Source organism: Rutilus rutilus, assembly GCF_951802725.1.
Source record: "Rutilus rutilus genome assembly, chromosome: 19".
NCBI classification, from domain to species: domain Eukaryota; kingdom Metazoa; phylum Chordata; class Actinopteri; order Cypriniformes; family Leuciscidae; genus Rutilus; species Rutilus rutilus.
This window is the reverse complement of record NC_140232.1, coordinates 30,426,947-30,445,881: the sequence shown is the minus strand read 5'-3', so window position 1 is coordinate 30,445,881 and position 18,935 is coordinate 30,426,947. Positions and strand designations below refer to the sequence as shown.

General features: G+C 38.5%; 1 protein-coding gene across 1 annotated transcript; it reads left to right on the top strand.

Annotated features, from left to right (window-relative positions):
- The first annotated feature begins 335 nt into the window (after positions 1-335).
- elk1 (ETS transcription factor ELK1) lies at positions 336-17,749 on the top strand. The gene is made up of 9 exons (XM_084388583.1): positions 336-1,031; positions 4,878-5,086; positions 8,949-9,338; positions 9,483-9,638; positions 10,045-10,281; positions 10,369-10,498; positions 11,931-12,148; positions 12,780-12,881; positions 14,641-17,749. The coding sequence occupies exons 1-9, from the start codon at positions 1,007-1,009 to the stop codon at positions 14,737-14,739; spliced, it is 1,566 nt and encodes a 521-aa protein (XP_084244709.1). The 5' UTR covers positions 336-1,006; the 3' UTR covers positions 14,740-17,749.
- Positions 17,750-18,935: the final 1,186 nt, after the last annotated feature.

The window sequence follows — 18,935 nt, the reverse complement described above, 5'->3', positions numbered from 1 at the left end:
GTATGTGATGGGTAGATTTAGGGGTAGGGTTATGGTTAGGGGATAGAATATACAGTTTGTACAGTATAAAAAAACATTATGTCTACGTAAAGGTATACAACCTAGTTTATATGTGTGTGTGTATGTGTGTGGGTGAGAGAGAGAGATAATTTACGCATTTTCTTTGTGCAAAGATTTTCACTCGACCTTGGTGCTGAATAAAAAGCCTCTCTTTCCAAGAAGAAAGCAACACATGAAAGTTTGTCCTCTCATTCATTTTGCTCTGCTCTACAGCTGACTCACGTCATGCCTGTGCAGTGACGTCACGGCCGCACAGGGGACTCGCGGACCAAAGAGAGGTGGAAAAAAAAAAAGAAACAAGTAGTCGAGGCGTTCGTGGAAACAGGAAGCAAAGAGGGAGAAAGCAGAGCGGAGGTTGTTGTTGTTGTTACAAAAAAAAATAACTTCGGAAGGGAGCGCTCTGTCTTTTACTACCCCGTTATTTTGAGCTCTTTGGACCAACAGTGCAGCCGCGCTTGCGGTTGGCTAGATCGCGAGGACTTTCCGTCCGTTGCCTGGACACCGCTGAGTGAGGGAAGATCGCGCGCTTCGCGCCGAAGTGGACGGAGCAACGGCTACCTGATCAGGAGTCTCGTTTTATTTACCCTCCCTGACCGTCCACCACACTGGAATGAACCCCACATTACTGTTTCTTTATTACTTTAAAGGCAGGGCGTGACATTCCTCCTTTTAAACCGCGGCCCTAGTCGATTCTACTGGAGTATTTTGACGTTTGAAGAAGTCTTCAGTTCGTCTGACAGGAACGGTGCACGCGCAGGCAGCGTGAGCTAACGAGAGCTAGCGACTTAGCTGCTAATGTCAACTAACATGGAGGGAGAGGTGCATGTGTTACATAACAACCAAACGCAATTAAATCGCCGACTTCTGACACCCAGCAAGCACAGTAATGGACGTGATTTAATCTCCAAAGAATAAAACCGCCCATAGAGACATTTATTTGGGAGAGATGGAGTCCAACCCGCTGATCAGCGGTAAGTTTTATTCCACTTCAAGGAGGTTGGACATGGAGGAGTACGTTAATTGCATTCGAGTTTAATAAAGTGCTTGTTGTTAGTCAAATAAAGACATACATTCACAACAAGCTCTGTTTTATTCACGGTTAATTTGTCCTTGAGTTGGATGGTGATTAATCCTGGTGTGAGCCAGAACGTTGTATTCAAATCAACGTGATTGACCAAAAAAAGTATTAAAGGGACCATATACATTAGTGGCATTTACTCCTTACTTTGGTCAGGGTGGGTTAACAAAACCTGTTGGAAGCCTGATGCACTTCAACTGTGTTTGAGTACATGTTTTGAAATCCAAATGTCTGACAGTGTCTCCACATGCCGCTCTTTCTGAATCAAATACAGTATATCAATGTTTGGCTGAACGTGTTTATTTCTGTACTAACCAGCAAAAGATTTAGGATATATTTGACCAGAATTACATTTGTTTCAATTGTTGTTGTATATTACATATTTTGATATTGAGTATCAGAGTTGTCAAACAAGCTCGTGCCCTGTTGTAGTTGTACTTGCTGCTACATGATTGTGCAATGCACATTGCCAGCTTGTCTCCACTGTGTTTGTTTGTGTAAATAAAACCAGTGTCATCTTGATATTAACCAGCAGACAGCATGTTAACCCAGGGAGACAGGCTGGGCACATTGAACCTTCCAGGAACTGCAATGTATGCCCTACTTAAGACAAGAGTACATTTTTATTGGGGATTTGTTTGGTTTTTAGCACTGGATTAATTCTGCACACATCACAGTCCTGTCTGACTCTCTCCTCCTTTCTGATGGCAATTCATTCATTGGCTATAAAGTCATCATGCAGCCTGAGAGCTCAAGATAATTGACTATTAAGCATTGAGGTCCCCGAACAGTCTTAAGGCAACAAGGCGGGGGAAACGGATCTGTGTTGTTCAGTGCCGGTTTTTATTTGCTTTTCTCAGATGTACAGGCTGATTTAAGAGGCATTAGACTAAGGCAAGCTGTGCAGTGTTAGTCCCTTGATTAGTCATGCTGGAGCTCTTCAGCTAGAATGTAACACTGCAAGGAAAAATAGGGAATAATCAAAGTATAAATAAGACAAACGTGCATCTGATTCTTTGGTTTTGGCACCACTATGACATTTTTATCTTAAATACAGTGACCCTAGAGTTAAAATTGCTATTAGATTTGGATGGCGGAATTTAGTAATGAAGGTGTAGAATAGATGTGTGGTTAAATGAACATAGCAGTATAGGTTTTTCATGAAAGCTTCAATGTGTTATTGTGCTTTTGGGGAGATCTGAAGCTGTTTGTTTTACTGGCCTGAGCAGTTCAGTAGATTCTGCTGTTAGTGCTGCCTTTAAAGCACTTTATAATTTTTATACCATTATTTATTAGCCTATGTTGCCGCATTACAGAGGAGTTTCTCATGATGGTACTCGTTCTTTTAAAGTGCCCCTTTTATGCTATTTTAACGGCTCCTTATTTTGTTTTGGAGGTCTCCTGCAATAGATTTACATGCATCCAAGGTCAAAAAACACTTTAATTTCATCATAATATAAATTGCAGCATCACCTCATTTATTAAAGAGTCTGAAAACGGTTAGTTTGAAGATTCAGTCTCTAAACCCCTCCTTACCGAGAGCCTACTCTTGCTCTGATTGGTCAGATGGCTCAGTCTGTTGTGATTGGTTTACCACTTACAGCGAGTGTCGGAAATGAAATGCCCATTCCCGTATCTGAATTTCATCTCCAGAGGCTTCCTCAGCCCTTGATACACATTGATAGGAACAGTAATGTTGGTTTTACCCCAGTCCTCATCTTTTGGAGGTGCATGCAATTCGATTCGCAGTGCTGAAAAACAGCGTCTTCTCGACGTGACGACAACACGAACCAAACTCTTCCAGTCTCAGCTACAACTACAGTGTTTGAGTGTCAAAGTAGACATTCACGGGAAACCAATGAAGACCATGGACTGACGTTATGCAAATTTGAATAGGGACACTTTAAACAACTGGCTTTGTTTTTTTCAATGGCTGTTTATTTAGGGAAGTAACCAGATTCTGTCTGATATGTTAAGTCTATACTGTTTTCTAAGTCTAGTTTATTATTAGTCTAAACTTGAAAACTAAAACCAGTCATTCTTGTCAATGTCAAATCAATGTTGTGATGATTAAGTGAATTTAGACATCACAATATTATAAAGTACAGAATAAAATATTGGAAATACATTTTGAGCTGAATTGTTGATGAAAAATGTAAAATGTGGAGATGATACATTCCGATAATATAGGTGGGACTCTTAAATATTATATAAATGTTAAAATTATATAGCAGCTAAAGAACTCTAAAATATACAATATTGATTATATAGCCTATTTAAATAAATAATCTTGACAAATAACTGGTATGGTACAGATTGTTCATCTAAAAAAATAAAAAAAATACTTTTTTTCTTTGTGTTCATTTTACAGTATAGTTACACAAGCACTTTTTAAAATAATATTTTATTATACGTTTAGTAATAGGTGTAATTCTACATTTAACACATTTTTAATTGATCTATTCATATTTATTGCTTAAAACTAAAGTGATATGTATTCAGACAAATCTTTCATGTAATATTTTATGGATGAATAACATTGAGTGTTCACCGTTATTGGTCAAATTAATTCGACTTTCAAGCCAATCTGCATGTTCTCAATGCATAATTATTGTGTATATTTCTAGCAGGAACAATTATGAAAAGTGTTATAGAAATGTCTTCAAAAAACATATTTTTTATGTTCCACTTTTTTGTCAGCCTGTATGGAAATGAGTAACTTCAGCAGTATCGCAATGAGATGTTTGATTTGATTAGTAAGTGTCGATAATAGGCTAACAGGACAATATGACATTTAAATCCTGAAGTACAGCTTTGTAAAAACCCTCTGTTTGCCTTGGTGTGTGTGTGTGGTTGCACAAGCTGCCCACAGGATATTCTTCTGGTGTTTCAGGCCTAGAATGACACCGTTTATTAAAGACATTTTACTGTAAATGAATGCACTCACTCAATCACTTACAGCTCATTTTAATGACATTTTAATTAATTAATGTGTTAATGAGATTTTGTGTGCTGAGTTAAAATGGAAACGGTTCATCAGCAATGCCCTGCGATTTATTTGGTTCAGTGTGCTTAAAAGGTGGCGGGGTCTTTTATATTCCTTAGAAACTGTTGCTTAAATGCTTTTACCATGGTGATCGTTTCTAAGGTGTTGCTTATGAGTTACGTAAATGAAGGGGGGGGGAAATGGTAATCGGGTTCATTTGCATTCTCAACATGTTCTTCCTGAACTTGTGATACACGTCCTCTGCTGACTGTAGCGCCATTAATTCATGCCTGTTTTCCCTCGATGTCACTGCAGATAAAATGTTCACTCTCCATTTACACTCATCTACTCAATCCAACCATAAAAAATGCCTAAAGAAAGAGGATGTAATACTGTACTTAGTTAAATCCCAAAAGGCTGTTTTTTTCTCTCTAACATGGCTGCAGTTCCAGAACATATTTGCCATGACAATGAAATCTAGGTATTGTAGATGCAGTATTTTTCACAACATAGCTAGTAAAACCAGTGCCTTTGTTTTTACAGCACATATGACTTTGATTGTGAGATATCGGCATATATTTCAGTAAAAAGTTAGTTATCACAGGTTGTTTTACATTTAGTTAGAACTAATTGCATTGTCCTTTGTAGTAGTCCCTTTTTCAAATCTTAACATGGTACTTAGCACCCCTAAACTTTAAGCAGTAGTTTACAAATACTGCCTGGCTAACATAGTGTGTTTTCTGTGCCCTATAGCGATGGATCCGTCCATTACATTGTGGCAGTTCCTGCTACACCTGCTGGAGGATCAGAGTCAGAAGCACCTGATCTCCTGGACGTCTGGGGACGGGGAGTTCAAACTGCTGGATGCTGAGGAGGTGGCCAGACTCTGGGGGCTTCGCAAGAACAAAACCAACATGAACTATGATAAACTAAGCAGGGCACTTCGTTACTACTATGACAAGGTATGCATAGGAATCACTATAGAGCTGGTAAGTCCCGCCCCTTCCGCTAACCCCACTGGACCTCTAGGTTGAAAAATCGTCAATGCAAGTGAATGTGAGAAAATAGTTATTTTCTGGTCCCGTTTGAATTGTGCCATGAATGTGAACATATGTTGTCTGTGAATTTTTTTATGTAATTTTTCGTGTGAAGAATGCTACAATTTAGCGGGTAGAAGTTTGATACGGTTAGACTTTGTGTGAGAGCACTTTGTGGACTACAACTCTTCACTGCTTTCGATTACATCAGACGGGAATCTGAAGAAAGAACAGCCCATTTTGTTTGAATGGTGACATTTGGGTACAAAACACACAGGCATCTCGATCTGTCTCCATAGATTATCGCAGCATTAGCACCGTGATTTGACAAGTGGAGGGAAAATGTGTTATGGGGTGACGTCACATAGGCCAGGGGTTTTCAAACTTTTTGTGTGTGTGGACCACTATTTGTAATCAAGAATTTTTGCGGACCACCTCATAATACACATAATATAAAATATGTCTACACAGAGTCCTACCTGAATTAATCTGCACCTCTAAATAGGCTTACTAGCTCTAAAACTATCATTGGTCATCACATCAGTACAACAGGCTTGTTAAAAGAAAGTTTACTGCACACAACGGCTGCCACATATTTAATTTATTTATTTACTCAAGCGCCCGAGGGCATAATCAGGTTCATTTGAACAACAGGCTTATTCCCATAGCAATGGAGTATGAAATCTATACAGTAATAAGAACACTGGAATATAGTCAACATTTCAAAACCTTTGGCGATTTTAGGGGATTATTAATCTTCAGAGTTTTACAAGTCCTCAAAAAGTACCTAGGCTTTAGTTTGTCCACTTAACAGCACATCCGCAAAACATTTCAGAAACACGAGATCAAGAAACTAAATGGAAATTAAAATAATAACAGGCCTTATTCATTCCATTTATAAACATTTAGTTTCATATAAACTGCCTATGCCTAACTGTGCGTTCACACCGGACGCGAATAGCGCGTCAAATTCAAAAAGGGATCATATGTCAAATTCGCGCCTGTCGGCGTCTAGTGATATGCTTGACCACTTTGTATCAATTCACGCGTAAAAACAAAAGTTTGAAGCGAAATTTCGTCCGGTGTGAACGCACCATTAAAGGCTATGCGTGTGATGTAATAATGAGAACATATTTGCCTCTGCCCTTTTCTCTTCAGAGAACCTGTTGCTATCCACCGAACCAATGTTGTGGTTCTAACGGCACTGAACTTGAATGTCACGGCCGAACACCACTAGGCTATTTTAGTAATCACACAATAACTTGACAATTTAATTAAAATGTTATATCAATATAGGCCTACATATTCTTTTTACTTTTTTTTATGGGAATTTCCTGGTAAAATGAAGGTAAAAAAATTATTATTTTATTTTGCCTTTCCACGGACCACCTGCAGTACCCTCACGGACCACAGTTTGGGAATGGCTGACATAGGCGACATGTAGTCTTTCTCGTTATGTCTTTTCCACAACTGCTAGCCAAAGAATCATACAATATACTGTCAAACTCGTAACATGAAAAATTATATAAAAAATTCACAGACAACATATGTTCACATTCATGGCACAATTCAAACGGGACCAGAAAATAATTATTTTCTCACATTCACTTGCATTGATGATTTTTCAACCTAGAGGTCCACTTGGGGTTTTACGGATGGGCGGGACTTACCAGCTCTATGACTGTGAATCAGGCATTTGGTCTGTTTCATTTGGCTCTATTCGGGGTGGTATGACCATAGATATCTTTGTTATTAAAAATAAGGAAAAAGCTAATTAAAGACAATAGGACAAATACAATAAATAAACCGTTTTTTATGTACAGCAGATTTATTTAAAGGTGCTCTAAGCGATGTCACGCGTTTTTTAGGCCAAAACATTTTTTGTCACATACAGCAAAGCAAACATCTCCTCACTATCCGCTAGCTGCCTGTCCCCTGAACACACTGTAAAAAAACGCGGTCTCTGTAGACAGCCCAGGCTCCACAAACGGCAACAAAAACAAACTGGGCTAACCCGAACCACGAAACATGAAACATAACAAACTGTTCCAGCCAATAACAGACAAGAAGGATTTGGGGGTGGGGTTTGGGGGGTTAGTGCGCGGATGAGGAAGAGGGAGGGTCTAGCTAGCCTCCGTTTTGTTTGACAAGACTTCGATCGTCAACCAGAAGTGAGTGACGTCACCCAAACATCACTTAGAGCACCTTTAAAGGGATAGTTCACTTTGAAATTAATTTTTTATATGTTTTAGCTTACCTCAAGGGCATCCAAGATGTAGGTGTCTTTGTTTCCGCAGTAGTTTCAATTTTGATATTTTTAGGTCAAACCGTTCTTGTCTGTCATTTCATGCAGGTCGATGGTCACTGTCTCAAAACACAAGCACAGAGTCCAAATTAAAACAATTCCCCATCATAAGTACACATTGATGGCCTAAGACACGAAACGAGCGGTTTGTCTGAGAAAACGAACAGTATTTATATCGTTGTTATCTCTTGAAAACAGCACACGTCCCAATGATCTGACGGCGCGGGCGGGTATAGAAATATACATAGAAGTCGCCTTGGCTACGGTTTCGTTCCAATGAACCGTAGCGAAGGCAACATCTAGTGTATACATCTATACCCGCCAGCGGGCGGGTATAGATATATACACTAGATGTCGCTTGGCTACGGTTTCGTTCCAATGAACTGCAGTAGCCAAGGCGACATCTATGTATATATCTATACCCGACCCGCGCCGTCAGATCATTTGGACGTGTGCTGTTTTCAAGAGATAACAACGATATAAATACTGTTCGTTTTCTCACACAAACCGCTCGTTTCGTGTCTTAGGCCATCAATGTGTACTTATGATGGGGAATTGTTTCATTTGGACGATGGGGAATTGTTTTAATTTGGACTCTGTGCTTGTGTTTTGAGCCAGTGACCATCGACATGCATTATATGACTGACAGACAAGAACGGTTTGACCTAAAAATATCAAAATTGAAACTACTGCGGAAACAAAGACACCAACATCTTGGATGCCCTTGAGGTAAGCTAAAACATATCAAAAATTAATTTCAAAGTGAACTATCCCTTTAAGATGTAGTAAGAAATGCTACAGAAATTAAATGTAAAAATAAAACACTGCATGGTCTTTACTGTATAAATTAAATATAAATTGATTCTTATTAGGGATACAAAAGTTCATTCAGTCAAGAGTAGTGAGTGCTTTTCTCTTTGTCTTTTGGGGCTCAATGTCTCTTGAGCAATAAATCGGCATATTAGAATGATTTCTGAAGGGTCATGTGACACTGAAGACTGGAGTAATGATGCTGGAAATTCAGCTTGGCATCACAGGAATAAATAGCATTTTATAATATATGCAAATAAAAAAGACATTTTAAATTGTAATAATATTTCACAATATTACTGTTTATATACAGTATGTACTGTATTTTCGATCAAATACATGCTGCAATAATGAGCATAAGAGACTCCTGTCAAAAACCTTACTGACCCCAAACTTTTGAACAGTATAATAGCCTGTATATGTGATATATTAATTTAATGATTGCAATTGAGATTAAATAAATTGAATTAAACATTAAATTGACATTATTTACTCAAAATTCATGAATTTCAACCATTTAATCAGCCTGGACAATATCTTTCACTATTATTTTCCCATGAATAAATGATAAATTTCTGGAATTTTTTATTGTATAACTTAATAAAAAAGACACTAAAGATGAGGAAGGATTAATATAAGGTGAATATTATTATTGCTTTCATACTCCCACAGAATATTATTAAGAAAGTTAGCGGCCAGAAGTTCGTCTACAAGTTTGTGACCTATCCAGACCCCAACTCTGCTGATGGTCTGAGAGGGCCTGAGGATTCACAGAGGGCCACTGCGGGAGAGAAATTGGAGCTGTCCGTTCAGACCAAACCTCTAGGTGCTGCTAACAGCACCAGCCCGTGTCTCTCCAAGAGCCTGCAGGTTCAGCGCTCCTCCCCCAGCTCGGTGCAACGCAGCTCCCGCAACGATTACATGAAGTCTGGTCTCTACTCTACTTTCACCATCCAGTCCTTGCAGTCACCCTGCAAAAGCACTTCGAAATTCATCAAAACAGAGAACGTCTTGATTGACGGCAGCCCCAAACCTGCCCCTCTGGACAACACAGTGCACGAGGTCAGCTTTATTCTGGATTTCATGTTTTTGTCTCTGTTCTGATGCCACAAGTTATTAGTTAAACGAGTCATCAACGGGTTGTAAAACCTTGTGAGGCACATCAGGTATTTGATTCACAGTGATTATGTATGTGTATGTTTGCAGATACGAATGTGTCAGACAGAAGGGCAGCAGGGAACTGTTCAGGCCCAGTCGACTGTGGAGAGCAGCAGTCTGCAGGTGATAGTGACCCACTCCTCCCCATGTGCTACACCCGCTCTCAGCCCCCAGACACCCTCTGGCTCAGCCACTGCAACCACAGTAAGAATGGCTTGTTTTGGGCAAAATCGTCCGTCTTTGATTGCCTTGTGTGACATGTTTACAGTGAATCTCATCCTCTGACGAAGTTCTGATAATGTCAGAAAGCCCTTTTCCCAATTAATAAAATCAAGTCCCACACAACAGTTGAAAATGTCACAGTTTGGATGTAAAAGAGTTACACACTAGTTTTTATCCATTGCTCATTGAAGCACTCATTGTAGCCTCCTGGTCAACATGACATTGTTTGGCAGATTTATAAAAGATTATGCATTATGATTCGCGGAAAATGCCTAAATGTCAGCTAATCAGCATGCAATCCAACACCCATGATAAATACTGTTGTTATTAATAAGACATCTGTGCATAAAAACACTGTTTTAAATTAATCTATCCATCCATCCCACAGAATGCTCAAGCACAGAAGAGCCAGAGTTTGGGTGACCCGCCACAGATCTACTTGTCCGATCCCAGCTCTCTGACCTCGCTAATTCCTCTGGCTCATGGTGAATGTGTTGTCAACCCCTCTCAGCCTGTGTTTGTGGTCATAAAGCCTTCTTCTGTCGGGCTGCCCAAAGAGTCTAATCTCCCGCATGAGGAAGACTTGCTGGATATTGTCAGTCTGGATGAAAAAACAGATGTTGAGGTGAACAGACATGTCACGGTCATTTAGGAATTATTCTGTGTGTGTGGTTGGAATGAAATGCATATTTATTTTATTTGCCATACTCAGTCGGTGTCCACAGTGCCTGTCCCTGGAGATACAGATGCCCCAATCCCTGTGGATTCCCCGTCACCCTGCGTGGAGCCAGTGGCGCAGCCGGTTGGAGAAGGGGAAGTGGAAGAGAATCCTGAGTTACTTGGTTAGTCAAAAGTTCTGGTTGATTAAATGTTCTGGTTAATTCTGGTTTGTTAAAGGATAATTCCGGTATTTAACACTTTGAGTCTATTTTGTAATTTGTTTTGGATGAACAAGAGTGGTGGACAAAGAAATGTTGACAATGGTTCCTGTCTCGACTTTTTGACTATTTTAGAATTGCCCATGACCGCTTTAGAATGGGAGTCGATGGCCATGCACAAACATGTCCGGTTTTCAAAACTGTTCAACTCACCGAGTGGTTAGTGGTGTTCGTTGATGATTAAAAACAAATATATCGGCGCAATATATGATTTTCAATCCGTTTTGTTTCTATAGTGGAACTATTTTTTCAGATACCTCACAACCACGTATAAACTTCCGCTCGATATTTGAGTCTTTTTCATTCCCGGTAGCGCAGTTATATCAACGAGCAATGAGTCCTCCAACAGAAATCAATGGGATTTTACAAAATGGCAAATAAAACATGACAGAAACTGTATTTCGCAACTCTACTTGTTTTGGAACATCAACGAACACCACTAACCACTCGGTGAGTTGCACAGTTTTGAAAACGAACGTTAAGGGTTGTTTTAATGACATGTTTGTGCATGGCCATAGACTCCCATTCTAAAGCGGTCATGGGCAATTCTAAAATAGTCAAAAATTCGAGACAGGAACCATTGTCAACATTTCTTTGTCCACCACTCTTGTTCATCCAAAACAAACTACAAGTGTTAAATACCGGAATTATCCTTTAAAAAGACTTTGAGCTCAGATGGCTTGGCAACTGCAAACAGCCTAGTGTTAAGCTAATTAATTGCTGTTTTTGAAAGAAGTCTCTTGTGCTCACCAAGTCTAACTTATTTGATAAAAAATAGATTAAAAAAACAGAAATATTGTAAAATATTATGACAATTTAAAATAACTGTTTTCTAATTTAATATATTTAAAATATTTAATTCCTTTGATGACGAAGCTGAATTTTCAGCATCATTACTCCAATCCTCAGTGTCACATGATCGTTCAGAAATCATTTAAATATGCAGATTAGATGCTTAAGAAAGATTTCTTATTATTGTCAATGTTAAAAACAGTTACCATGATAAATGTTTTCAAAATGATTTTAATGTTTGAAAGAGCAGAAAACAGAAATCTTTTGTATCATAATACATTTTTTACTGTCACTTTTGATCAATTCAGTGCATCCTTTTCCTTTAAAAAAACTCTTAGTAGTGTATATTGAAGAATTTATTGTGATTAGTTCTTTATCAAATGTGTATGTCTTTTATCATATTGCTGATTCCGCATTTTTATAAAAACAATGAACAACTTCAAGGAATGCTTTACAGTTATTCAGCATAGTTACAGGTCAACAAAGACCGCAGTGTTTAAAAATCATTTGCCAATTTCAGCCCTTTATTCAAAACTGTTTTCAGAGGACACCAATACTTCATCAGCCTCCCTCTCAGAGAGCATGCAGGAAGTCCAGCCTCCTAAATCAAAGAAGCCACGTGTGCTGGAGCTGCCATCCTCGTCTACACTGCTGCCTGTTGGACTCTCACTGGATAAGGTCAATGCAGCGGTGAACAGCCTGCTGGCCTCTGGCAGTGCCACAAACACCTTAACACCCACAGTCATCACCTCCCATTCCCTGGTGAGCCATCCAGTTCATTATTATGGTTGTTTAAAAACGTGCTTACATGTAAATGTACATTTTTTTAATGCATTTAATTGAGTTAACAAATTTAAATTAATTTGTACTATTTGATGGAATTTAATTAGTGCTGCTTGCAATAGCATTGTTAAGATGAAACCCACATGAACACCTCAGAAAATATAAAAAATAGTTATTTTAAGCAGTTGACAGCCATGATTTCAACACAATGCCCTCTTTTACCACATACAAGGCACAAAGAGATGACTTTTAAATGAGTGATCACAGAGCTTTAGCATTATATTAGTCTTTCAATGGAATTGTGTTTTAAGAGCTAGATCTTTGCTTTTGTGATTCTTTTTATAATTATCAGCAATATCTTGTTTTGTTTTTTTGTTTAAGGCAACAATAGCATTTGCGTGGTATGAATGGATGCTTCACATGTACCAAGCTCTTACTCACACAGTCTGTATGTGATTTTAACAAAGCCAGAGAGATACGAATGCTTGTGTTACCAGATAACCAAGAACAAAAGAGATACAGCACAATGACCTTGGAAAATGGTTCATACACACACTCACTCACACACACACACACACACACAACCTCTTCAAATCTCTCTCTCACTTAGACTCCAGTGCTGTTGACACCGAGTCCGCTGCCATCAACCATTCACTTCTGGAGCACGCTCAGTCCTATCGCTCCACGCAGCCCTGCCAAGCTCTCCTTCCAGGTGAGACTTCCTGTCCACACAGTTTCTGTCCACAGCATGGCAGCAGCACACCATCTGTCTCCTCACACTCCCTCGGCTCATCACGTGGCTGAGAATTTACTCTCTGCCCACTCCATTCATAACCATCAAATGCATCACAACATATTTTCTAAACTTTTCTAATTGTCATGGTACCGATATCTTATTTACACATTTAGTTGACACTTTTATCCAAAGCTACTTGCAATAGAGATACATGCGCACTGTCACAGAGCCTGCAATATTCATAGCATACTATGGCAGGGTCATTAGAAAGCTGGATTAGGAAACGAGCTGGAGCAGAGGAGAAATGCAGAGAACCAAAAGATGACTCCCCCCCCCCCCCAAAATATTCATGTGATAATTTTTTTTTATGCTGAAATACAAGGAAATTAATATCACTACATCAGTGGTTCTCAAAGTGTGTGTGGGGGTGGGGAAAGAAAAAGATGGAAAAAAACAGCCGTGGCAACCGCTTCAGCGGACGGCATCACTAGTTGTTTTTTGTGAACTCTCCGCTCCCCTGCCGTTTTCTGGCTGGAAGACATACAGGAAGCTGAGCTTGTGAGGCGGACGATTATGTATTGTTCATGCAACACCACATCACTGGAATTTTTTATTTAGTTCTGGTCTAATAATCTCTCTTATTATTATATGTTTTAATGTTTCAACAGCGACACAAAGTGAAACAATTGCAGGTGTTTTTCATTGCAGTTTTTTCCACAAAAAAAAATCTTCAAATTTTCATACTTTTTAGTGAAATTATTTGGTAGTCAGAAGTGGGGTTGGGCACCCGATTTTATAAAAGTCAAATGTGGGGCGTCACCAAAAAACTCTGAGAACCACTGCATTACATGGATGATTTTTTGGAGGATAAATGGTTCTGTAAATTCTGAATGGATGAGAAAAGTTTCAAGCTGTTGTAAGTTAGCCAGAGATTCCCACACTTATGAATTGAATTATGTGTTGTTTATATTATTGTTTACAATAAAACACAATAAAACTAACCTTCAATTAGGCTAATTAACTTATTATTACTACTAATGATAATTCTAACAGTTCATCACTCTTAATTGTCGATTACAGTTTTATTGTTATTATTAGGCTATTTAATTATAATAAATGTCATTGTTACTGAATTTGGTGCCTTATCACATTTCTGTTGCCCGCTTTTTTTTAATTAGTTCATTAAATTAACTTATTATTACTACCATTATCAATAACTAATACTAACAATAAATATAATTATTACTAATTACTATCACTGTCTTTTATCATATTGCTCCCATTTAAAAAGAAATGACATAACCTTAAATAAGGCTCTGCATTGTAGTGATTTCACCATGTTGTCTTTCACTTATTCCTTTAGTGGATGTCAAATCTAGTGTGCTTAATGTTATGAAGGCTTTGGTTTTATTGGACTCTTGCTCAGAAAAACATGTGAGCATCCTCTGCTGGACAATAGCAGCAGCGCAGAGTTTGGAAGGTTTAAACCCTGTTAGTTTCACAGGAACAGGGCCATTAAACCTAATTCTACATCAACTAGTTATCAGTTTTGCATTTTTATTATTGTCTCTTTAATATTGTCAATGTACATATATTACTGTAAATGCGTGCATTCATTTATACTGAAAATGAGTAAAAATGATTAATAGCAAGCCATGAATGCAGTACATTAAAAAGTGTATTTTAATAGAGTCAAGCTTAAATCCTAATTAATACCGTGCCGTTATTCTTGCAGTTCCCCTCCAACGGAAGCAATCAGATCCAGATCCCGGCACTGAGCGTGGACGGCCTATCCACACCTGTCGTTCTCTCCCCTGGACCACAGAAACCTTGACTTGCGATTCATTTCGATTTAATTCATTTGTCTCTTGCCGTGGTGATTGGCTCACTCCCCAGCCAATAAGACGCTGAGGACGACCAATGAAAGATGAGACACTCCATGACAAGTTCTGCTTCGAGTTGGGCGGAGCCTCTGCTCCAATGACGACTCGACAAGAGGAGTGCGCTCTCAGCTGTCCTTTACGATTGGTTGACAGAGCAGCCCGCTTCTGGGCTTCATGGTGGTATTTCATAGACTATTTGCTCTTTTGTTTTTCCCTTTGCCTTTTTATATGATCATCGACGGTTATTTATTTATTTTTGATGTTTCTCGGTGCATCATGTGATGTGCATTCCGGAATGCTCAGATTGTGAATTTGGAACTCTGAGATCTCACTTTATTTTTTTGATTTCTCACCGTAACATTATGAGTTATGGACCAGACGAGGTAACCTCTGATTGAATCAAGGCATGAAATGCCATTTACAGACGGAGCATTGCTTTCTTAAAAACTTCTTTCTTTTTGTGAAAATAGAAAGCATGCATTTGAAATCTGACAGATTAAAGTGCAAGATTATTTTTTTTCTTTGCCATTACAAAGACACAAATCAGTTTTTTAAAGGATATGACACACTGTTGTTTTAAACATTTTGTGTTTTTCCATGGACAAAAGGAGTCCATTTTGCTAAAGAGGCATTGAAAATGCCAGAGGAATGTCACGGCCATTCCCGGGATTTGAAGAGGTGGAACCAGGGAGGAAAGGACACAAAAGAGATTCAGAATGATATCAAGATCCTGGAATGTGTCAATCTTTTTCTTCAATGAAATCATTCCTTTATTTCAAAATGTCCTTCTTGTAAATATAAGTTGCACCCATTCCGAGATTTGACAGATTCAATTTTTTGTTCTCACTTTCCTGTTTTTGTTGTTGTTGTTTTTTTATATTTCTTTTCAAGGAGCCCTTTCTCTGGCAAAGCAGGTTTCAGAAGTGTCATGGCGAAGCGTTGCAGTTTCATGCTTCTATTTTTTTGTTGCTTTTTTTTAAGGAAAATGCCAGAGGAGACCAAAGACCAGCTGATTATATACAATCCATCTTTGCATCTCTATCCTTTTTTTTTCTCTTTCGTTTCACATTTTCTCAGTCTCTTTCTCACGCTGAGTTTCTATTTTTACTCTGCCACATCAAAGGGCTATAAGAACCTTCACACAACCAAAACGCTCTCTTGTTCCGACACTGTATATAACTGATACGTCGACTGGCCAGCTATAAGTGTGAAACTCAATAAGCGTTGTAAATAGTCAAAGTAATTTATGCAGCTGCTTTTGATATGGTTAGTAGTTTTGTGCGGCCTGCCTCTAATGCTATGTTCGTCTGATGTGTTAAAATCACACTCACGGTTGTTACCTCAAAGCTGTCAAGAGCTCGACGCGTCAAAGCAGGCTCGCAAATACATTGCGACTCTTTCCTACTGACACACAAAGCCAACGATTATTTGCATATTTTCTAGCGCCTGTAGTTTGTGTATGAAGCTCAAGTTTCCTGTGGGGAAATCATGGTGGTTATATATAGCGTTCTACAGAAAGCTGTAGTCAGTGTTTATGGACAGTAACTGCCTCCACGCCATGCAGCCTTTTCTGTCGTTTAATTTGACCTGAGTTTCTAAACTCACGCATAACATACAACATTTGGGTGGTCAGTGTCTTTCAGCTCTTTAATTTGGTGCTTTTGTTGTTTTATATCTGCGTAATTGTAATCAAATCGGGAGGATTTTCTCGTAGCATGCTGCAATTGCCTACACGTGTCACCTCTCAGTCCTCAGATTGTTCTCTCTTGCATTTCGTGCAACTCATGACTGATTTTGTTACGTGCGATAACCAATGCGAACCGTTCTAATCTCAGTTGAATGACTGTTTGTTAATATAAAGCTTTTGAGAAAGGCCTTGAAGATCAGTAATTGTTCACCACGGCTTTCGGCGGGCCATGATGTGTACAGATGATGTCACATTGAAGTCGACACATTGAATGTTCAGTTCGAGGACGCGTTTCGGGAGTCGCCGCCTCGCGTGTTAAGCACATCGACCTGCTATATCAGCTTAAATAGCTCACACAAAACCGATCGACTTTCATTGGTGAGTTACTCGTGGTTCTTTTACGCCATGCATTGGGCAAAATAACAAGCCTGCAATATCAAATAACTCACTGTGACGATGAGTTTAGCGATTTGCGAGTAGTACTTTCCCCATCGGTGTGGTGAGTCTGCATACCGCTTCCAGCCGTCTTCTCAAGCTTGTCTGGATTTCTGGGATTGTTTGTGCCTCTGAATGTCTGTGCAGCTATGCTCTGTAATGCACTGCGAATGCGTTTTAACAGCTGGTGTCTTTGAGCTAGACTCCTCTTCTTTCCCCTGCTATGGTGCTGTCGTTACCTTTACCGTATAGATCAATACAGTGACAAGCACACTTCCCCGAATCAAACTATTACATAGTGATGACTTCATTTATCCCCAGATGGGTTGTTTACAAACTAGCAAGCTTAAAAGACAGAAATAGCGAGCCATATCTAAAACTATTTCTGTTCTACAAATGTAGAAATAAATGATTTAAAAATCATTGTGTTAGTTCAGACAATGTTTAATATTGTAATATTAACGAGCCTTTGTCATGTTGATGAAATCGCTGCCCCCCCCCTTTGAGATAATGAATCTAATGCTGCATGTCTCTGAACCTACAAAGACTGTTTGGATCTTAAGATCTTAATACCACATTAAATAGGCCTTAAAGTGGGATTTCTGGGTATGTGCTCGTCCAGTGACTATTATTTACTGGTATTAATAGCTTCTAAAAGCTTTGTTCTTTTTTCTCTAAAGTCATCCCAGAATATTTTAATGCGGAGTAAGGTTTATTGTGCTTGTAACAAGAAAAGCTCCAATTGAATATTAATTTAAAACGTGTTTTCCCCTATCCTATTTCCTCATTAGAACCAAAATTGTGCCGAAATTGTATTTGTGCAAGTTTTAATTGTGCAGAAAAAAAAAAAAAAAAATTGTTGTAAATGATTGTTGGTAACCAGCATGTGTAAATGTTCTAGTCACTGAAACCTTTATGCAAATGACATTACATAAAGCCATTTATTGAATAATTGATTGGACCGTAGAGATGGTGGCTGGGACGGTTTTTCTCCTTTGTGAAGGAGTCTTTAAATTATTTCCTAATACCAGCACAGATTTCGTACCATGTACAATTTTCCATTGTAAGACAGTCAATCATTTCAATATTTCTCATAGAGAAAACCTGTTTAATGCTTGTTACCTGCTTATGAAGTCACAAATCCAAGCACCAAACTGGAGATGGAGTTGAAACGATTGTGGCTCAAAACTGTTAAGACATTTGCCTCATTTTGCTTTTCAAGTTACTGAATTTGAACATCTGCGGTTGCCAGATGCTGTAATAAGTCTTTTCACTTGTTGTTTCCTCTTTGAAATGTTACGTGGGAACTGTTCATGTATTCTATATTCAATAATGTGTTGGGAAATCTTGCGCTCCGCATATATTTGTGTAAAAAAAAAAAAGAAAAGAAAAAAGTATGCTAACTTGCGAAGAAGGAACACGTGGTCCTGAAGGACTCTTGGACTGTTGGGAAGCAGATCTCTGCGGCCTGAGCTCCCTTTCCCGGATGAGAATCTCTCTCTGGGAGTTTATTTCATAAAGGGACGGAGAGGCTTTTATTTTTCTGAATTGTCTAAATACTATATTATATGTACTGGAAAGAGACAAAACTATTTTTCATCTGCACATTCTACTTTGTTTGTTTATGTGATAGATATTAATCTTGTTTTCTAAAGACAAAAAAAGACTCGGAACTAATATGAAAATGAATAAAAGGCTATTTTGTTCTTTACCTTGTTAAATATTTATTTTCTATCTATCTATCTATCTATCTATCTATCTATCTATCTATCTATCTATCTATCTATCTATCTATCTGTCTTTTGTTCTATCTGTCAATCAATGCATCTATCGTTCTGTGTGTGTGTGTGTGTGTGTGTGTGTGTGTGTGTGTGTGTGTGTGTGTGTGAGAATATATAGTCACACATTTTAATACTGACTTCTGGTTACCCTTTAAAGAAAATATATATTTTTAATTATGTCTTAAATGTGTATAGACAGTTATTCACAAATGTATAGGCTATAACTGATTGTAAGGTGTACACA

Coding starts and splice junctions, on each gene's coding strand:
- elk1 (XM_084388583.1), top strand. CDS start 1,007: ATGGAGTCCAACCCGCTGATCAGCG. Junction 1,032..4,877: donor GTCCAACCCGCTGATCAGCG/GTAAGTTTTATT, acceptor TGTGCCCTATAG/CGATGGATCCGTCCATTACA. Junction 10,499..11,930: donor AGAGAATCCTGAGTTACTTG/GTTAGTCAAAAG, acceptor AACTGTTTTCAG/AGGACACCAATACTTCATCA.